Genomic DNA, 22,967 nt, shown 5'->3' on the forward strand with positions numbered 1-22,967 from the left:
GAGTCTTGAATTCAACTCTGGGCCTGGACGCTGTCCCTCAGCTCTTCAGCTCAAGGCGAGCACTCTACCACTTGAGCAACAGTGCAACTTCTGGCTTTCTGGTGGTTTGTTGGTGATAAGAGTCTCTAGGACTTTTCTGCCAGGGCTGGCTTTGACCATGATCTTCAGATCTCAGCCTCTTGAGTAGCTAGGATTATAGGCATGAGCCACAGGTGCCCGGCTGCACACAAATTTTTTAAAAAGAATCATATACTAAAATTTCAACATATTTTTCTTAGAAACTGATTTTTTCTGAACTTAAGCATTTAGCTAGCTAGGTATTTGATATTTTGTTGTTCCAGAATTTTGTGTGTGTGTGTAAATGTGTAAGTATGCTTTCTTCCTGGGACTTGAACTTGGCCTGAGTGCTACCCTTGTGATGATTTTGCTCAAGACTACCACTTGAGCTGTAGCCCCACTTCTGATATTTTGATGGTTATTGGAGACAAGAGTCTTCTAGACTTTCCTGCTGGGTTAGCTTTGAGCTTCTTCCATAGCTAGTATTACAGTCATGAGCTTGGCTTATTTTAGAAGATTTATAGTTGGATAGCTAGGACTACTTTGTGATTACTTCTCCCCTCCCATGCATGCCCCAAGTTCCTAATTTGTACTCTTTTTAAGAGTATGGGGCTAAGTGTACTCATTACCTCACTCATGTAACTGTAACCCTCTGTATAGTATCTTTACAATAAAAAAAAAAAAGAGTATGGGGCTGAAAAAAAAAGAATAGTATGGGGCTGGCTATATGCTCAGAAGTAACAGTGATAGACAAATTCTGAAAACTTCGCATTGAGTACAAGTATATATATATATTTGTATGACAATAGCAAATTCACATGTAAGTTATAGTTAAACATGTTAAACATTATCAAATTTTCTGAGTTGAAAGTGATATTTGAATATTAGTAGCTTTTTAGACCTTAAAATAGTAGCACTTAACAGCAGTACTTCATTTGGTTTTGATTTTGAACTAAGGACTCAAGAGTGCTAGGCAAGCATATACATTTGAGCCCGAGGTCCTTTTTTGCTACAATGTTCATATTAGCAGGAAACAAAACTATTTCAGCTTAGTTTATTTGATTCAAATGGTGAAGGATTTTCACTGCTTAGTCCTATTGAGTATGTAAAAATGCTATTTTGTGTGTGTTTTGAGAAAGGGTCTTGTTTAACCTACACAGGCCTCAGGTTTACAATCTTCTTTCATTAGTCTCTCTGTTGCTGAGATTATAGTCATATACCACAACACCTAATAAGATATTTCAATTGAGAAGCAAATGTGATACCAAGTAGTGCTAGGTAATGTTACTCATGAATATAAGTATTTATTTAATATATAATATTTACTTGCCTATTTTGATAATCTTTAACTTTGGTTTTAAGCATTCTTTAAAAGTCCTGAAATAGAATTGTGTTCAGATTTTTAAGTAATTTAAAGCTTAGATTAATGACACACATTATTAGAAATTGTCATGAAGGTATTTTATATCTTCCAGAAACTGGGAGTGATTTTTCCATGTTTGAAGCATTACAGGATACTATTTATTCTGAAGTAGCTACATTAATTTCTCAAAATGAGTCTCGTCCACATTTTCTAATTGAACTCTTCCATGAGCTTCAACTACTTAATACAGACTACTTGAGACAGAGGGCTTTATATGCATTGCAGGTATCTGATAACTTTTTTTTTCTACCTTGTTACTGTTACTTCATGATTATATCTGTTTACTTTCTTAGTCCCATGAATGTTCTTGCTCCATACATATTTTGATTTCTTTTTGTTATTTTCTTTGTATATCTTAAATAGCTTTTTAGTCTTTGTGAGCAGTTTTTTAGATTTTTTTCCTTTGGTATGATTTCTTCACACTTAACCTATCAAGTGAGAAGCAATGGATCTTTATGTTTTAAAATTTGCATCATACATTTGATATTAAGCAATAATGTCTCGTTTTCCTTATTAGGACATAGTATCCCGACATATTTCTGAAAGTGATGAAAAAGATGGAGAAAATGTAAAGTCTGTAAACTCTGGTACTTGGATAGCATCAAACTCAGAACTTACTCCCAGTGAAAGCCTGGCTACTACTGATGATGTAAGATAATAATAGTACGTGAAATGTAGGCATAATGTTAGTATACAGTAAACAAAAATTTGATTATTGTCAAATTGTGAACAGCTTAAAAGATAGGTATAATACATTATTGTCAGATAAAATATAAATTACAATTAAAATATACCGTGAACACCAAAATGTGTAAATGATAGAGTATAAGGTCCAAAATAGTCATATATATAGTCATATATAGTCATACATATATCTTCTACAAGATAGGGGCTGACTTATATTTTTATTATTTTTAAGCAGTTGTGTAAAGGAGGGACTAACTTTTAACAGACATTTAATAAATAGGTGTATGTTGTATTTCAAGATACATAGTAAACCAAACAGATCTTAATAATAATCCTTAAATAGTACAAGGTAAGTCAAGAAGTACAAGGTAAGTCAGAAGTCAATCATCCTAGTAATGAATATAATTGAATATATTTTATTTTTTTTAATTTTTAATTTTTATTTTATTTGTGAACATACTGTACAGAGGGGTTACAATTACATGGGCAGGATAATGCATACATTTCTTACCAAGCATTGCAGCCTCCTCCTTTGTTTACCCTTCACCTCTCTTCCCAGCCTCCCCCCTCCCCCCCAATCCTTCCCACCCCCCCCCCGACATTGTAAAGCTCATTTTTGACATGACAATTTCTACTTCTCATTGTTGCAACAGGTCCACCTGAATCCTTAAACAACTGGTTTTTCCCCATCTCCTCCACAAGTTATACTGACATCAAATATAGTGAAAGCAGGGGTTATACTGTGGGGGAGGGACATGCAAAGCAACAAAGAAATAATCTTATAAATGCGTTAGAAACACATGCATGAAAGAAAAAAAACATTGAAATACATATCTAAGGGTTCATTTTCCTAACATCACATTATCTAACCTTTTCCGCTTGACTCATACTAGATATTGCAAATAAGGGAAACCATGGGACCTGTGTTTCTTTGGGCCTGGCTTACTTCACTTAATATAATTTTTTCCAAGTTTTTCCATTTCCTAACAAATGGGGCAATGTCATTCTTTCTGATGGAGGCATAGAATTCCATAGTGTATATATACCACATTTTCTTGATCCATTGAATATATTTTAACTTGAAAATTTTTTTTTAATAAAACAAAAAGGACTTTGAGAGGATGGTGAGGAGGAGAATGGTAGACATTTAGTAGTCTGTGTCCTCCTATAGTGCCCAGTACTTTGTTCATTGAAAGACTGAATGACATACTGCTAGGAATCTGAAGAGATGCTGCTTGTTGGGGGAATCACCTGTTTAAAATTTGATTCTATTTTTATAATACAGTTGAATCACCTGGAGATCCATACATAAGAATAATTGCTTAGCAAGTAATTGCTTATAGGTAGAAAGTTGGAATAGTTCCATAATGTCTTCTGAAGTGTTTCTCCAAAAGATCATTTTGATAATTTTTGCTATTAAACAAGGTGTCTTAAGGTTTACTGGGCATTGGAATAACTTGGAGTGTGAAGTCTGTTCCTAAACGTCTAAGAAATTTTATGTTCTTCAGTGCTTCTGTTATTAATCCAAGTCTCATATACGTAGCATTATTTCCAGATACAGCATACTGACCTGCACCATTAATAGCAAATTTTGAAAAATTGACTATATTTCAAGATAAAACTAAATTGATCAAGTTTTAAAGTTAAATAAAATGTAAAGATAGCGTACTACTTACTAAATAAGGGCTTGGGATAAATAACTGTATTACTATAATTAAAAAAAATTTTTTTTTCTGCCAAAGCTGAAATTCAGCATTAAGGTCAGCGTCTTCTCTTTTTCAGTGCCATTTGATTAGCACACTATCCTTTGTTCACTTGTCCCACAAAAGACCAATAGCTAGCAAGAAAAAAACCCCACAAAAACAGATATGCATATATATGAGACACCGTTGTCATACCACATTTAAGATTAGTTTAAAATAACATGAAAATCCTATTAAAGCTAAACCTATACAATTAAAAGAGAAGAAAATAAGGGAAAAAAATCTTATTTTTAACGTCAGCAATGATTTCTTAGGACACCAAAAGCATTATACATGAAAATATTGTTGGATTCCATGAAAATAAAAGCGTTGTGCTTCTAGCTGTATTACAGCTAGAATTTATAGCTGTATTTAAGACAACTCAGTAATAACAGTAGAAAAGAGATTTGGATAGAAACTTTATGAAGGAGCATATAGATGGCTAGTATGCAAATTAAAACTGTGAGATACCACCATGAACATATTAAAATGGCTGAAACTTAAAAGGCTGACAGTAAAACAGATACACCTTACAACAGAATATGATACAACAATTAGAAATAATGTAATATTGAAATACACAAGAGCATGTATTAATTTCAGAAACACAATGAAAAATATGCTGAAGAATACATACTTTTTGCCTGAACTAATAAGGTTAATCTACAGTGGTAGATATATGAGATGAATGTCGTGGAGATTAACTGTAGAAAGGTACAAAGGAACTTTCTAGGCTGATAGACATGGTCTTTTAAGCTGGTGCCTGGTCTTTTAAGAAGCTGGTTACATGAGTATATACATTTGTTGGAACTCTGCAAAGTACATACAAAAATGAGTTCGATTATGAGAAGAGATGTTCTGCAAGATTAATATTTATGTTTCTATGACTATTCAACATTTAATAATTGGTTGTAGTATATAGTCCTGTTTGCATGCAGTACTCATGTAATGTACATTTTAGGTATATCGTTGTTTGCAAATAGTATCTGTTTGATAGTTAATATTTATAAAATTTTTAAAGAAATTATTTTTTTATTGTAACAGGAAACTTTTGAGAAAAACTTTGAAAGAGAAACACATAAAATAAGTGAGCAACACAATGCTGATAATGCTAGTGTCATGTCTGTATCTTCAAATTTTGAACCCTTTGCAACAGATGATCTAGGTAAGCAGAACATGTTTATCATTTTAGCATGACTAAGTTGATGTCTTACAGTCTGTGAATTGCAACTTAAAAGATAATGTATGGCTCATAAAACATAGACATAAAGGTATTATCATGTTAAACTCTCAGTATTCTTCATCAGGACTCTGAACCTGGGTCAGATCACCTAATGTTTATGACTGAAATAGTGATAAAGTAGAGTTCTTATTTTGCTGTGTTCTTGGAGGAAATCTATACATACCACTATCAAGCACAAATAATAATATCTCAATAAACAGAAATTTACACTTTTAAAAATATCCAAAGTCCAAGCCTTGCTTTATCACTAGGTATCTGTTATCACAATGATTCAGATTTTCCTGATTACTGAGGCTCTGCCTCCTTTCTAAGTAAATAGCTATCAGGTCTATACTAAGTGCATCCATTGTAAAGAAGTTATTCTGGCTAGTTCTTTCCTTTTCTTCTGTTACTATTTCTGAATGAGTTGCTGAATATGAACTGCTTATTTTCATTATTTTACTAAATTCTTCTTTCAGACAGTTTTTTACAACTAGCTTTGTAACTAGAAGTGGATATAAGTGGTAGCTATAATCTTAGCTATTCACACGTCTGCACTCAGGAAGGAAGATTTGCAGTTTAGGACCACCCCAGGCAGAATGTTTATGAGACCCTATCTCAGCCATTAAAAAGCTTAGCATCAAAAAGCTTAGCATCGTGGTGCACACCAACGTATGAGTGTAGAATAAATAGGATGATTGAAGTCCAGGTCAGGCTGACCATAAGTTCAAGACCTTGTTAGGAACATACCTAAAGCCAAAAGGACTGGGAATGTGGTTCAAGTGAAAGACTGCCTGCCTAGCAAGCCCTAAGTTGCTACCTCAGTATTCTTCTCAAGAGAGAGGTAGATATTGGAAAATCTCATTGGTAGGCTTCTTTTGCTTACCTTATTTGCTTCTGTTAAATTGGATTACTTTCCTCAGAATTTACATAACATTTTGGCATGATTTCTTTTTACTGTTTCCAGTAAAACAACATGATAATAGTGAAATAGATGTGACTAACATGGTTTAAAATAACCTGAAGTCAAATGCCTGCTGTTTTATTTAAAACTGATTGTAAAGATTTGGGCAAGTTACTTAAGTATGAAGCTGCTATCATAGGATTATTTAAGGAGTAAATAAATGTGAAGATCTACATGAAGCACATAGTGTCTGGAACTTGTTAAAATGCTAATTTTTCTAATGTTCAGATAATAGTTTTTGAGAAGTGGATAAAAAGATTTACTTTTGCTTATTTTAGAAATATTTCTGTTCAAATTTAGGTAACACGGTGATTCACTTAGATCAAGCATTAGCCAGAATGAGAGAATATGAACGTATGAAGACCGAGGGTGACAGTAATTCAAATATGAGATGCACCTGCAGAGTTCTTGAGGATGAAGATGCTGCTGCCGCTGCCACCTCTGCAGATAATAATTTAGATGGTATGTCTTTTTTAATTGATTAGAAGTTATAATCATAGTTGCATATAAAAACAGTGAAAAACCAGCCAGGCACTGTATGTATTCATGTAGTCATGAAGCTGGGGTAGGAGAATATTGAGGCCAGCCTGTCCTACAGACCAAGACTCTGTCATAGAAAAAATATTAAAGGCCCTACTTAATATATAGTTGGTAATACAGGTTTTTATTACTGTTTTTATTTAGCTATCATGAATGCTACAAGTACATGGATTTTTTTTTTGCCCTGGCATTTTTTAATTTAAATTATCATATCTTGATATTCTTTAAAATGGTGTGTGTGTGTGTGTGTGTGTGTGTATAAATGATGTAAACTTTTTTTATTAATGTATTATTTTTCTTAGAAGCAGAAACTCCCATTATTGAAAATTGTAGCTCACAACAACCTGTAAGTGAGGTTTCTACTGTCCCATGTCCTAGAATTGATACTCAGCAACTGGATCGTCAGATTAAAGCAATTATGAAAGAAGTCATTCCTTTTTTGAAGGTAAGTAATTTTTAAAAATAAACTTTCTGTGCTTTTTGACTCATAGGTAAAACTTTATTATAGTAAATCATAAAAATTTAGGTAAATTGAGGTGAAATGTTGAGGGACAGCTCCCAGACCCAGAGTTCAGGCCCCATGACCGGACCCAAAAAAACCAAAAATTCAGGTAAAACAGAAGACAAAACTGTCTCCCACAATCTTGACAAAATAGAGCCTCAGAGAAAAGAAATGATTGAGAGTCACAGTCTGAGTGATAAGGATTAGGAGAACTAGACATGGTGATTTCTGTGTCTGGGCCTGAGCACTGTCCTCAGCTCTTCAGCTCAAGGCTAGTGCTCACTTGAGCCACAGCACCACTTCTGATTTTCTGGTGGTTTATTGAAGATAAGAGTTTCACAGACTTTCTTGCCCGGGCTGGCTTTGAAGCGATCCTCAGATCTCAGCCTCCTGAGTAGCTAGGATTACAGGCGTGAGCCACCAGTGCCTGCTGTCAGTGAATCTTAAATCTACTGCTTTTATGAGTTAGCTCAGTTTATCATATCACAGTTGGTTTGTCTAACACGGCTTTCAGGCTAACTTTTTGATTCAGATGAGAAAAAGTGATTTAGGACATCAGCTGATCAGGTCTTAAAGTGAAGTCTCATCCAACCCCTGGAGTACAAATGCACACTCATACAGCCTTTGCAGTCCCATCTAACTCAGGGATAGGGTATTGTATCCCAAGTGAGATTCATGCTCTTCAGTGCCATTAGAAATGAGGACTAATCTTATATCTATTTAAGGTAGAAAAGATTTGAAAGGAAAGGGAAACAGGAGCACAGGGAAACATATGTAAGATACATAGCAGATAGCAAGAGCTACACAGCGGACATATTACAGGGAGAGTCTCGCCAAGAAAAATGCTACAGTGGCAGGATTCCAAGGAGGTATCTGAGGAAGAAGAATGGAGCTTCTATTCAGGCTCAAAGAGAATTTTTGACTGCAGAAAAGAACTTAAGGACAACTCAGTGAGAGATGTACTTGGATGAAATTCACTCATGCAGCCAGGCATTGGTGGCCCACACCTGTAATCCTAGCTACTCATGAGGTTGAGATCTGAGGATCATAGTTCAAAGCCAGCCTGGGCAGGAAAGTCCATGAGACTCTTACCTCCAATAAGCCACTCAAAAACTGGAAGTGGTGCTGTGGCTCAAGTAATAGAGTAGTAGTAGCCTTGAGCACACAGAGAGAGGTTCAGGAATAACATCCACATCCTGAGTTCAAGCTCCAGGACCAGCAAAAACAACAACAAAAAAATTGACTTGCTCTATTATTATTCCCCATATTAAACAAGTTTTATAGTTTAGTTTGGGTTTTGGTAGTACCAAGGTTTGAGTCAAGACCTGGTGCTTGCTAGGCAGGCACTGTATCTTTTTTGGGGGAACGGGTGGACTATAATCCTCCTATTTATACTTCTTTGTAGTTGAGATGTCAAGCTTACTCCACTACACTCAGCCTTTATTAGTGAGATGAGGTTTCATGAACTTTTTCCTGGGCCTGGCCACTACCATAATCATCCCACTCTGCCACTTGAATAGCTAAAATATAGGTGGGAGCCACAGTACCCTGCCTAACAGGTTTCATTATTCTGTTTCTGGCACCACTGTGCCAGGCACTAAAACAATTTTTTTTTCCCATTCTCTAGCCTGTCTCTTGATTCTGATAATTGTTGCCTTTATGCTGCAGATGCTTTTTAATTTGATCAAGTTCCATTTGTCAGTTTTTTTTTTTCTCTGTCAGCGATTAAGATTCTACTCAGGAAACTGTTAACCTATACCTTTAAAGGGTTTACTCCTAGGGTTTCAAAGTTTTAAGTCTTTTTTTTTGGGCGGGGGAGGTCTGGTCATGGGGCCTGAATTCTGGGCCTGGGCGCTGTCCCTCAGCTCTTCATCTCAAGGCTAGCACTCTACCACTTGAGCCATAGCACCACTTCTGGCTTTTTTGCTTTTTGCTTATGTGGTGCTGGGGAATCGAACCCAGGGCCTCATGCATGCAAGACAAGCGCTCTACCACTGAGCCACCTTCCCAGCCCTCAAAGTTTTAAGTCTTATGTTAAGATTTTGATCAATTGTGAATCAAGCTTTTGAATTTTGTTTTGGTTGGTCATGGGGCTTGAACTCTGGGCCTGGGTGCTGTCCCTGCACTCTTCTGCTCAAGGCTAGTGCTCTACCACTTAAGCCACAGTGCCACTTCCGGCCTTTTCTGTTTATGTGGTGCTGAGGAATTGAACCCAGGGCCTTTATGAATGCGAGGCAAGCACTCTACTGCTGAGCGACCTTCCCAGCCCCAGCGTTTGAGCTTTTGAAGACAGAACTTTTTCATTGTTGTTTCATTTTTTCAGTTACTTGCCTTGACACATGAACTTTTAAAAATGAGCCTGAATCAACCTTAGGAATTAATATGTTTGAGTGCTTCATTTTATAGATTATTCAACTAGGAAAAAAATCTGACCTGAGAAAGGTTGTAGAACTTAAGTGACTTTAATAGAAGAGAAATAAGAAATTTCTAGACTTACTTCAGAAAATGGTTAGAATTATTTTGTAATTTATACATGCTTTTAAAGAACAATTAAGGAGAAAATTAAAGAAAATTAGGGGGTTATGTTGACCAATAAGACATCTGATAATGTATTGAGACTTTAGTTGTTGGAATGTTGGGGAAGCGTTGATGGAGTAACTAGCATGTAGTAGGTAGAGGACTAGCTGCTCCTATGTCCTATGTTGTACAAGATGTTAATAGCATGAAGATCCAGACTGGAGGCATGGATCAAGTGGTAGAACGCTGGACATGAGCAAAAAAACTGAGCATGAACAGGGCCTTGAGTTCAAACCTCAACACTAGGTGGGGATATACTTTATATATATACATACGTGTGTGTGTGTGTGTGTGTGTGTGTGTGTGTGTGTGTGTGTGTGTGTGTGTGTGTGTGTGTGTGTGTGTGTGTGTGTGTGTGTGTGTGTGTGTCTGATAATAGAAAATTAGGAGGAAGAAAATTGATTGTAAGAGTAGTTGCAGTTAACCAAATTGCAAACAGGAAGATAGGCAAATTGAAGCTATAGCATGAATAATTCTTAATAGAGAAAGGTTGGATAAGCCAGTTTCTTTTACTAGCCAACACTTGGTATAGTGAGTCCGAATTGTCAAGCCTCTCGGTGTATATTGTTAAGAGTTTGGTTGTTGTCATGGACAATTCTTTCCAGTGTACAACTGAAAATTGAGAAGGTGAGAAGGATCTATGCCAGAGAAATGATTATTATGTGATTGATATTTTTAAACAATAGATAAGTTTATATCCTAACCCTTTAGGGTTTTTCTTAGGAGCACATGGATGAAGTATGTTCGTCTCAACTTCTTACTTCAGTGAGACGCATGGTTTTAACCCTTACCCAGCAAAATGATGAGAGCAAAGAGTTTGTAAAGTTCTTTCATAAACAACTTGGAAGTATTTTACAGGTACGTGTTTATACTTACATTGCCTAACCAGTATCCACCATCTGTTTAGAATTCTTCCCTTTCACCTTTCTCTGCTGGTCCTAAGACCTGAACTCAGAGCCTGGGCACACTCCTTTGAGGTTTTTTTTTGCTCAAGGGTAGTACGCTACAGTTTAGCTTCTGGCTTCTTTTTAGTGATAGTTAATTGGAAATCTCACAGTTTCTCCTGTCCACACTGGTTTTGAATTGCTATCCTTAGATCTCAGCCTCCTGAATAGCTTAAGATTACAGGAATGAGTTTAGGACTTTTATTTATTTTTTTTCATGTTCTGGTATTATGCATCTATTCAGACATTCATTTTAACAATAACTTGGTGTGACATTTAATACATTCCAAGTTATTCCATTACTTAGAAGTTTTTTTAGGGCATGCTATATATATGTTCATTTATTTGGACTAATCTGGGGAAATTTTAAAGCCCCAACCCAGCTACCAGTTGAAGAAACCTTTTAGAGTATAACATTGTTTTTCTTATTAATATATTAATTGCACTTAATAAAAGGTTACAAGTAGATACTTCAGCATATACTGTATAGAATGTTTGTTGATTAAGCCACAGTAACATTTCCCTTTCCTTATCATTTCTTTACACTTGAAACCTTGAAGCTTTTTTTTTTCTACAGCTTTATAAAATACATCGTAAGTCATAGTGAACTGTAGTCATCCCACTACTACAGAACACCATAACACATTTCTTATGTCTTTGTTTTTATACCTGTTGTCTGGCCTTTCTATTCCTCTGCTTTTCACACTGCTATCCTTAGATGTAAAAGTAACTTTAAATTAGGGCAATTCTCACGTAGGGGAGATTTTTTTGCCTCCTGGGAGACATTTAACAGCATTTGAAGACACTTTGTCATAGCAAGTAAGGTAGAGGGGAGGTAGGAAGGGGAAAGAAGAGAGGAGGTACTAGGTTGGTGGGCTAGGTATGCTGCTTAAAGAACCTATAATGTCTCTCACAATAGAATTGTGCAGTCTTAATGTCACTAGTACCAAGATGAGACACTTTGTTTAAATAAGGAATTTTTAATTTCATATAAAAACATCTATAAGCTGGGTGCAAGTGGCTCAGGCCTATAATCCTGGCTACCCAGGAGACTGAGATTTAAGGATTGTGATTCAAAGCCAGCCTGGGCAGGAAAAGCCGTGAAATTCTTATCTCCAATAAACCACCAGAAAACCAGAAGTGACACTGTGGCTCAAGTGGTAGAGCGCTAGCCTTGATCTGAAGAGCTCAGGTACAGCCCTCAGGCCCACAGTACATGACAAAACAAACTAACAAAAAACAAAAATCTTTACCCTTTATTTGAATATTTTCCCATTGAGGTTTGTTATTGGTGGTATTGTTACTCCAAATTAAACAGTACATTAAGACTAAAGTATAAATTCAGCAGTAGTCTCAGAATAGTTCTGACTCCATTTATAATAGTGTGAATACATAATTTATAAGGAAGATGTCAGTGATGCTCTACATTGTAGGAATCCTTTAGGATTCAAAACATTTGCTAGCAGGAAATGGAGAGACTATAGAGAAGATACTCCTGTAGAAATAAGTGAAATAACATAAATGTATTTTTAAAAATTTAACTAGATGGCTTGTCTCTAAAGGAAGAAGTAACTATTCTAGAATGTGATTTAAAGAGAAATTACTAACAGTTCAAATTTTTAAATCAAGATCCATTCAGCCCATCTTTGGTTTTGCCTATTATTATAAGCATTAGTTATTATAAACATTAGTTTAGAAGTAGGTTTTTTTGTTTTGTTTTGTTTTTGTCGGTCATGGGGCTTGAACTCTGGGCCTGGCTGCTGTCTCTTTAGCTCAAGGCAAGCGCTCTTCCACTTGAGCCACAGCTCCACTTTCAGTTTTCTGGTGGTTAATTGGAGATGAGAATCTCACTGACTTTGATGACTGGGCTGGCTTTGATCCATGCTCCTCCTATGTCAGCCTCCTGAGTAGCTAGGATTATAGGCATGAGCCACTAGTGCACAGCAGAAATAGGACTTTTTTTCCCCTAAGTGTAAGATGGTGTGAATGGATTTCTTTCACTTCATTCCTCATATTTTTCACTGGGGCATATATATGAAGAATGAAAATTTCTATTATTTTCTAGAATATTAAATTTTTATTCATGAGCTAGAATTTATTGTCTAAAACTTTAATTAAAGAATTTCCTTTCACAAGGCACTCAGCATATGTACTTCCTTGTATGATTGAAATAGTAATAGTGATGAGACACTGAACATCAGACTTCATGTATTTTCCAAAAAGGAAAATCCATAACAGGAAAGCAGTTTTAATAAAAAGTATAGACTATAATACATTTATCATTTGATGTTATGGTTGAATTTGAATAGAGCTAAAGTTTACTTTTAAACTATTCTGAAAAATATTCTAATGATACTTGAAGGAAGCTCTGTATTGTTCTCTCATAGTGCTTAATGACTTAACTGTTAGTGTATATGTGTTCCCTATATGCATTGGGAACTTTTTGGGATTAGAAATCCTCTGATTAGGGGATTAGAAATCTTCCATGTCCAGGAATTATGTTAGGTACTAAATATATGGGAGACAGTTCTCTTCCCCCTTCTCCCATTTACTCAGTAAGCATGACTGGGAAGACTTCTCACTTAGTAATATGTAATGTTTAATAATCTTTTTTTTTGTGATCTTAGCCATTAGTTTCAAGTTTTTCAATACTTAAAATCAGTAATCTTATTTCCTTCTAAATATTTAAAACTTCATCTTTTAATCATATATCTCTCTGTTTTAATGTTAAAATTATTTGATTTATCATCAAATAGGATTCATTGGCAAAATTTGCAGGCAGAAAACTGAAAGACTGTGGAGAAGACCTTCTTGTGGAAATATCTGAAGTTTTGTTTAATGAATTGGCTTTCTTTAAGCTGATGCAAGATTTGGATAATAATAGTGTAACTGTAAAACAGAGATGTAAAAGGAAAATAGAAGCAACTGGAGTGATACAGTCTTACGCCAAAGAGGTAACCTAACTTTCATTTTGATTTTAGGTGTAGCTGTAATGAGCCTGTAACTATACTTTTTGATCATTGTCACTTATATTATCACTTAGTTCTCCAAAGAGGTGAGGGATAATGAAATCTATTCTTTAGCCAACTACCTGTCACAGCTGTTGTCAATCTCCAAGAGTCTCCAAGGATATGTCTCAACCAAGGTGACTTCCAGCTAATAGACATGCTTATTTATTGGTTAGGGCTTTAGTTTCACATCCCTGTAGTTTAGTTTCTGTGATACAATCCTTTATGAACTTTCATAAGTAAGGACTATCAGGCAGAATTGATTTGTTGGGAGAACAGAGAAAAGGCTGTGAAGGGAGAAACACATTAAGTGGAATAGTAAGAATGTAGAATTGATATCACACAGATAGGTTAGGCCATGTTTATAAAGACATGAAACATGATGAAAACCCATAGGGAAGTTTGGAATAAATTAATGAATGGCATAAACTATACAGTTTTAATTGTTTTGATATCATATTAAGGAAGGATCATTGTAGAGTAGAAAGAAAATCAGGAGACCAGTTGTAATATTTAGCAATTATCCAGATAGAAAAATAGTGATAATTGATGATTGAATTGGCGAATAAGACATTTTCATCAGTTTAGATGTGATAATAGTATGTAAAAGGCTGTTTTCTAATTTATTGGTTTTAACATCAGAGTAAATGAAGTGTCACTTACTTTAGGTTTAGGAAACTGGAATTACCTAAGTGTTTTTGCTGAATTCTGTTTAATTGATTTGCTTTTAGGCCAAAAGAATTCTTGAAGGAGATCATGGCTCACCTGCTGGCGAGATTGATGATGAAGACAAAGTATGTGCTAATTAATTTATGTCTATTAGTAGTGCTTTTAAGATATAATAAATCATCATAATAAATCATTTTATCAGCTTTTACCTTAATATTTGAGAGCACCATCAAATGCCTATTCTTTATTCTTTAAAAAACAAAACTAGACTGTCAAAAATAATTATACGTTCATATATAATAACCATTACTTTTAAGATAGAGACCTCATAGGCCTTTTTCAAAGTACTTCAAAAAATTAATTACTCATTTGTTGACAGGACAAGGATGAAACTGAAACAGTTAAGCAGACTCAGACATCAGAGGTATACGATGCCAAAGGTCCCAAAGCTGTAAGATCAGATGTTTCTGATCAAGAGGAAGATGAAGAAAGTGAAGCATGTCCAGTGTCTATTAGTAAGTTTAAAGGCTTTGAATCATGTTTATAATTCTTTATAGATCACTATCAGAACATTTAGGAGAGGAGTTTAAGAATAGCAAATTAGGCATCTAATTCTGAATTTGAATGTTAGTAAATTATTAACCTGATTTATTTACTTGGCCAGCATGATCACTTATACCTCCAATGCCTATACTTGAAATGCAAGAGGATTATGATTTTGAGGGATCATATTAAGACCCTGTCTTAGAAAAACAACAAACAAACCTAACAACTTGGTCTTTCTGTACTACAGTTTCCAGTACTTACTGACAGTTTTAGGCATATTAGGTAAAACACCTGAATAAAGCAAGAATACAGTAAATGTTAACCATTATTAAGATTAAATGGTGTGGGTAAGAAATTTATACCTGTACTTGGGAGGCCAGGTTTGGGAGGATATGTTGACTCTAAAACTTGCATATTAGCATGGTTGACACAACAAAACCCCATCTCTAAAGAACAAAAAAAGATGAATTTGTGAGATTTACTAAAAGTTGTACATTAATCAACATAGATTTATCTAAAGCTGAAACTCAGGCTTTAACTAATTATGGAAGTGGAGAAGATGAAAATGAAGATGAAGAAATAGAAGAATTTGAGGAGAGCCCTGTGGATGTCCAGACTTCACTTCAGGCTAATACTGAAACTACAGAAGAAACTGAGCATGAGAGTCAGGTAATCCATTAACCATCAGAATAGTTACTGCTATTCTTATTTCAACTACTGAAAGCAAAAACCTTCTGAAAAAATGTCAAAATTTATAGCTTTTCTCATTCTTTGTCATTCTTAAGATATTTATTAGAATCTGAAACACTTTTTATATTTAACAATGTTTAAGATTTTCTAACAAATCCTAACTACTGTATACTTTAGAGGGTTTTTTTTCCCATATGCAGTTTTCATTTTGTATACAGATGGAGGTTTTAACTTCTTTCACATTAGAGGTTTTTTGTTTTTTGTTTTTTGTTTTTGTCAGTTGTGGGGCTTGAACTGTGGGCTTGGGCACTGTCCCTGAGCTTTTTAGCTCAAGGTGAGCACTCTACCACTTGAGCCACAGCACCACTTTTGGTTTTCTGGTGGTTAATTAGAGATAAGAGTCTCATGGACTTTCCTGCCCCAGCTGTCTTTTAGTCATATAAGAAAATCTTATGCAACAAGAAATAAAATCATTTCCTACTTTTACTTCATCCTGCTCCATCGACAGTACTTTGTACAATTTCTTCAACTATTTGCCTCCATATTTCTTTCTTTATTGTATGTGTTTTGATGAAATTTACATTTAGTCTTAAACTATAAATATTACTGATTGCTGAGCAAGAAAGTATTATTTATTGTCTATTCTTGTACATCTTCCTCCTCAATTTGATACTTATATCAGTTTACATTGATTTTCTTTGAACATATTCCCCTGCTGTATACTAGTATCTTCTTTTTTTTTTTCCTTCGGTCATGGGGCCTGAACTCTGGGCCTGGGTGCTGTCCCTCAGCTCTTCAGCTCAAGGCTAGCACTCTACTATTTGAGCCCCAGTGCTACTTCTGGCATTTTCTGCTTATATGGTGCTGCGGAATCTTCCCAACCCAAGCCAGTATCTTTATAAACCTCCCAGCAGTATTCATACATAAACTTAAATTTAACTTGTCTTGACATCCTTTTTTTCCCCTTGATCATTACTCCTTCCTCATCACTCTAGATTTAACTTACATTACATGTTTGGCTATGTGTTTTTCTTTTTCTTTTTGTGCTGCTACTAGAGCTTGAACTCAGGGCTTCAAGCTCTCACTTGGTCACTTGGCCTTTTTTTTTTGCTCAGAACTGGTGCTGTACCATTTGAGCTACACCCACTGTGGCATTTTGCTGGTTAATTGGAAGGAGAGAAGAGTTACAAGGATGTGTCTGTTCATTTATCTCCTTTTTCAGATCTATTTTTAGAATTCAGTCTTTTTTTTTTTTTACTGGCCTTATTTTTAGAGGACCATAATAATTTCTAGTACCTCTCAGAAATGAGAGATAAAACTTTTTGAGACATACCTAAGAAAATATTGATTGAAATGGTTTAAAATATTTTTCTGGGAAGTAGCACTGTAGCTCAAAGTAGTAGAGCACTAGCCTTGAGCAAAAATGCTCAGGGACAGCAGTCAGGCCCGAGTTCAAGCCCTACAACCAGTTCACCACCACCACCACCCCCCCAAAAAAAATTCTGTATTGAAAATCACTTCTTCTGTGTGGAAAATATTTTCTTCAGATCTTTGAAGGTACTAACTACTTCATTGTTATATATTATTTACCTTTCTTCCTCCAAAAGCTTTATCCCCCCTAGAATTCTAAAACTTAATATACTTTGTTCTGAGTCTTTTCCATTATATGGGCATTTTACTGGATCTTTTCCATTTATATTTTTCCCTTAGTGATTTGTTTTTTTCACCATATTCTCTTCTTTATCAGCTATTGCTAGTTCTCAGAGGATAATCATCTCTCTTTTCTCTTGTCCCACTGCTTTTATCCTTTTACTTTTGCTTTCTGGATTTCCTTAGTCTTAATGTCAGTATGAAATTATTTTTATTTCCATGGTCATATTTTATTTCTAAATAACATTTTTTTGCTGTTACTTTTCTGATCATGGAAGCAGGGTCTTATCTAGCTGGAAATATTCTTCAGTTATCTACTGATCATATTCAGTTATCTACTGATTATATTAAAGAATGATATATTAAAAAAAGTTGGGTTTTTTGGGGGGGAGTCTTGAAACAGTTTCATGTTTGTTAGACAGATGATGCTCTACCACTTCAGCCGTTCCTCCAATCCTCATTTGCATTGATTTTTTTTTTTTTTTTTTTGAGATAGGATCTTGTTTTATGCCAAGGCAGACCTACACGGGAATCATCTACTCACATCTTAGGGTGGCAAGCACACATCACTGTACTTAGCCACTATGTCTCCTATATAGCAGGGATGATAGTCTGTGCTATTGGACCTAACCATTGGTTGAAATAGAATCTCATGAACTTTATGCCTGAACTGGCTTGAAACTGAGATCTCCTAGTTTTCACTTCCCACCAAACTAGGATTATAAATAGATTTGAGTTGCTGTGCCTAACTTGGTTTGCTTTTTTGTTGGTTGTTTCTTTACAGGACATGAGGTAGACAGCTAGTTTCCTGATAGAAACTTGTAAATGTTAGTATCTATTGGTCTGTGTTTCAAAGTGGTTTAATATCTTCAAGGGTTTTCTATTTTCCTGCTTGGGTGCATATTAGTTTTGTTCCTGGTGTTCTGGAGCTTAATGTGAGAAAGGAGTGGAATGCCCCCATCATTACATACACTTGCACTATTTCATTCTGTTTTCAGTATGGACTTCACTGCTGCCCTCCTTCTTTATTCAAGTGTCTGGCTCACTAGTTGTAATCTGTTGGACATAAGAACCTAGGAATCCACATTTTTCTTAGTCAGTTTTAAGCCTAACACTACCAGTCTTAATTTTAATCACTAGCCCTTACTCTGCCACCATATTTTCCCTCCCTAGAATCTGATACTTCTAATGATGGGGTAAATATCAGTTTTTTTGTTTCCTATCCTGTTAAAGGTACTTGGCTTTGTTCATTTTTCTCCTCTTGCTCACTTCCTCTCCCATCCTTGTAATGCTTACATGTATAGATATCTTTTTTGTATTTTTTAAGATATGGTCTGAAAAAATTCATAAAACAGAAAAATGTATTTTAGTCTCCTTTTCTGCATTGTGTTGAGTTTGTCTGAGAAGGAACCTTTTTAGTGTGACCATCTTCTTAATGTAGCCAAAGCCTCCTTTAAGAGAGTTTGAAGCTTTGATGGACAAAAATCATACTATAATAAGATATATAATAATAAGGTATATTGTTCATATATTTAAGGCTTTCATATTAAAACATCTTTTTCTTTTTAGGTTCTGCAGCATGACCTGGAAAAAACGGCAGAAAGCACTAATTTCCCACCAGATCAGGTGCTCACTGATAAAAGTAAGAAGTTAAATAACTTCAGTTTTAAGATTAAAGAACCTTTTATGTACTTAAAACTTTATTAAATATTATAATTCTTAAAACTAATATAAGTTTGAAGGCACTAAGAGAAGAGTTAACAAATGTTTATGTACCTATACAGAAATATTCTTTTTCAGGGCATATCTTCACCCCCCCCCCCAAAAAAAAAAATCATTCCTGGGACTCTTGAAAATCCTAATTGTTGGATTCTTGTCTTTTCCCTCCCTCCTTCCCTCCTTCCTCCCTCCCTTCCTTCCTAGTAATTGGGGCTAGAGGGGCATTGTCCCTTAGCATTTATCACTTGAGCCATAATTCTACTTGAAGTTTTTTTGCCGGTAAGTTGGAGATAGAGTCTCACCAATTTTCCTGCCCACGCTGGCTTCAAACTGATCCTTAGATCACTCCTGTGAGTAGCTTAGGAATACAGACATGAGTCACCAGCACCCAGCAAAAATTCTTATTTTAAAAGGTCCTAGATGAATCTCTTCAGCTAAATTTGAAAGCCACTGCTAATGAACATTTGTAGTTGCCTTTTCTGTTGGGTCTTCAGTGTCTTGATCATTTCTATTTATGTATATTGTCTTTATTTGATGTAAAGGGATTATAAAACAACTTGGATTACACTGAAGTTAAGACTTTGTTTTGATGGCAGATGATCAAGTTAATTCTCCTGTGAAACCTTGTTACCTTAATATCCTGGAAAATGAACAGCCATTAAATAGTTCTACCCAGAAGGACTCAGTTACTACTATTGATTCATCTAAACAGCCTGACCCTTTGCCGATACCTTTAACTGAAATTGAAACCATAGTGCCTAAAGTCAAAGAAATTAAGTCTACCCAGGAAACTCCTGAGAGCTCTCTGGCTGGAAGTCCCGATACTGAATCTCCAGTGTTAGTGCATGACTATGTAAGTATCACTTGTGTTTCCAAATATATTGCTTTTTATTTCTATGTATATTTCTCTGTTTTCAGATTAACATTTTCAGCATATAAATCAAATACTATATAAACACACAAACACTTTGTGTTTAGAACCTGTCTAAACATTTTTATTTTTTATTCATACTTCAGGCAGTAGCAGAAGAGTGATTATAATTTATGGTGAGCATTTTCAAACCTTAAAGCAATTCATAATTTGGATAACCAAAGAGTTTTACTGTGACAGTTTTTTTTTTGTTTTTTTGTTTTTTTTTTGGATCCAGTCATGGGGCCTGAACTCTGGGCCTGGGCACTGTCCCTCAGCTCTTCAGCTCAAGGCTAGCGCTCTACCACTTGAGCCACAGCACCACTTCTAGCTTTTTTGCTTTTTGCTTATGTGGTGCTGAGGAATCGAACCCAGGGCCTCGGGCATGCAAGGCAAGCGCTCTACCATTGAGCTACCTTCCCAGCCCTCCAGTGGCAGTTTTAAGAGAGTTCAAGTTCAATATTCACTAATAGTGAGGTTCAAGTGGTACCAGCTGAGCAAAGAAGTTGAGTAAGCACTAAGGCCCTAAGTTCAAATCTGCGATAGCAGCGCTCCTTCTCCTACCTCCCACTCCCCCCTCACCCCTTGGAAAAAAAGCCTAAGGTTTCTACTTTGGTACTCGGTAGAAACATGATACTATCCAAAATTACAGGGAGGGCTAAAGAATGAAAATCCAATCCAAATTTAAAGGAAACACAAGTTTGAGATGATTACAAAAGTAAATTACTAAATTCATACCTCATATTTATAACTGAGATGCCAGTGGCTTACACCTATAATCCTAGCTATTCAGGGGGCTGAGATCTAAGGATCTCCAAAGCCCATTTAAAGCCCACCCAGGCAGGAAAATCTGTGAGACTCTTATCTCCAATTAACCACCAGAAAACTGAAAGTGGTTCTGTGGCTCAAAGTAATAGAGTGCTAGCCTTGAGTGAAAAAGCTCAGGGACAGTATCCAGGCTGTCACATGACTGATGGGGGGGAAAGTTTGTTATATATACATACACATAGTTTGTTACATATATACATATACATATATATATATACATATATATTTGTTATGTGTATACATATATATGGAGAGAGGGATATGTGTGTATGTAAATAGCTCTGATCCATTCTGCGAACATGTTAACAAATAAGTACTGAGGATATAGTTCAGTAATAAGAGTTTTGCCTACTATACACGAAGGTATGGGATTGATTATCAGTACTGAAGGAAAGAAGGATTTTTTTTTTTTCTGGTTGTGAGGCTTGAACTCAGGGCCTGGGCGCACTGCACTGTCTTGGAGTTTTTTTGCTAAAGGCTAGTGCTCTACCACTTGGAGCCACAATTCCAGTTCTAGTTTTTTGTTTTGTTTTGTTTTGTTTTGAGTGGTTAATTGGAGGTTAGAGTCTCACAGAATTTTCTCTGCCCAAAGTAGCTTTGAACCATAGTCCTCTGACCTCAGCCTCCTGAGTAGCTAGGATTACAGGCAGAATCACTGGTGCCCAGCAGAAAGTAGGATTTTTTCTAAGAATTAAAAAAATATTATTTTAGAACTAAATGTAAGTATTGATCTTCCTCTGTATAAATTGGCTCTGTTGTAAATGGAAGTAAGTTTGACAGTATGTTCATAGCTTTAGCTACATAGCCCTTCTCATGAACTATATAGGTTTCTGATTTATTTATATAAACATGAATATAGGAAAAAACCCAAGCATGAAAGAATTACTGATACATTACTTATGTATATAAGAATCTTCCTTCAAAGGTCTCATATCAAAAATATACTTGGAACTCAAAAAATTAAACCACCCAACAACAAATCCTCAAAGAAACAACTGCCCAATAAATAAGTGGGCGAAAGACTTAAAGAGAAGCTTCTCTGAAGAAGAAAGAAGGATGGCCAATAGACACATGAAGAAATGTTCAACATCCCTAGCCATAAAAGAAATGCAAATCAAAACAACATTGAGATATCACCTCACTCCAGTTAGAACAGCAAAAATCAAGAACTCTAATAACAACAGATGCTGGAGGGGATGTGGACAGAAAGGAACCTTACTTCATTGTTGGTGGGAATGTAAACTTGTTCAACCACTTTGGAAAGCAGTATGGAGGTTCCTCAAAAGACTTCACATAGATCTCCCCTATGATCCAGCAATCCCACTTTTGGGCATTTACCCAAATGTTTACAAACAAGACCACACTAAAGCTACCAGCACAACTATGTTTATTGCAGCATTATTTACCATAGCTAAGATATGGAACCAACCCAGATGCCCCTCAGTAGATGAATGGATCAAGAAAATGTGGTATATATACACAATGGAATTCTATGCCTCCATCAGAAAGAATGACATTTCCCCATTTGTTAGGAAATGGAAAGGTTTGGAAAAAATTATATTAAGTGAAGTAAGCCAGGCCCAAAGAAGCATAGGTCCCATGGTTTCCCTTATTTGCAATATCTAGTATAGGTATGAGTCAAGCGGAAAAGGCCAGATAATGTGATGTTAGGAAAATGAACCCTTAAATATGTATTTTAATGTTTTCGTTTCTTTCATGCATGTATTTCTAATGCATTTATAAGATTATTCCTTTATTGCTTTGTATGTCCCTCCCCCACAGTGTAACCCCCGCTTTCACTATATTTGATATCAGTATATCATGTGGAGGAGATGGGGACAAACAAATCGTTTAAGGATTCAGGTGGACCTGTTGCAACAATGAGAAGTACAAAATGTCATGTCAAAACCAGCTTTACAATTTCGGTGTGGGGGGGGGAGGGGGGTATAATTGGGTGGGGGGAGGGGGGTAAAATTGGGTGGGGGGAGGGGGGAGGCAGGGAAGGGAAGTGAAGGGTAAACAAAGGAGGAGGCTGCAATGCTTGGTAAGAAATGTATGCATTATTCTGCCCATGTAATTGTAGCCCCTCTGTACAGTATGTTCTCAAATAAAATAAAATACAATTTAACAAAAAAAAAAAAAAAAAAAAAAAAAAAAAAAAAAAAAAAAAAGAATCTTCCTTATTCTCTTTTTTTGGTTTTTATTGTAAAAATACTGTACAAAGGGTTACAGTTACATGAGTAAGATAATCAGTACATTTCCTATTGAACATTGTTACCCCTTCTTTGT

At 35.6% G+C, this 22,967-nt stretch overlaps 1 protein-coding gene across 10 annotated transcripts in view; it reads left to right on the forward strand.

The window, feature by feature from the left end:
* Pcm1 (pericentriolar material 1) overlaps positions 1–22,967 on the forward strand; it is a 100,476-nt gene that overhangs the window by 71,932 nt on the left and 5,577 nt on the right. For all 10 annotated transcript variants that reach the window (XM_070016329.1, XM_070016335.1, XM_070016332.1 and 7 more), the window contains 12 exons: positions 1,533–1,705; positions 1,998–2,129; positions 4,954–5,074; positions 6,396–6,557; positions 6,938–7,080; positions 10,438–10,572; positions 13,415–13,612; positions 14,398–14,460; positions 14,715–14,850; positions 15,390–15,550; positions 18,791–18,863; positions 19,537–19,793. In XM_070016329.1, coding sequence (XP_069872430.1) covers positions 1,533–1,705; positions 1,998–2,129; positions 4,954–5,074; positions 6,396–6,557; positions 6,938–7,080; positions 10,438–10,572; positions 13,415–13,612; positions 14,398–14,460; positions 14,715–14,850; positions 15,390–15,550; positions 18,791–18,863; positions 19,537–19,793 — 1,754 coding nt within the window. The remainder of the gene's footprint in view (positions 1–1,532; positions 1,706–1,997; positions 2,130–4,953; positions 5,075–6,395; positions 6,558–6,937; positions 7,081–10,437; positions 10,573–13,414; positions 13,613–14,397; positions 14,461–14,714; positions 14,851–15,389; positions 15,551–18,790; positions 18,864–19,536; positions 19,794–22,967) is intronic.

Source organism: Dipodomys merriami, unplaced genomic scaffold (assembly GCF_024711535.1).
Source record: "Dipodomys merriami isolate MVZ:Mamm:240054 unplaced genomic scaffold, mDipMer1.0.p SCAF_12, whole genome shotgun sequence".
Classification (NCBI taxonomy): domain Eukaryota; kingdom Metazoa; phylum Chordata; class Mammalia; order Rodentia; family Heteromyidae; genus Dipodomys; species Dipodomys merriami.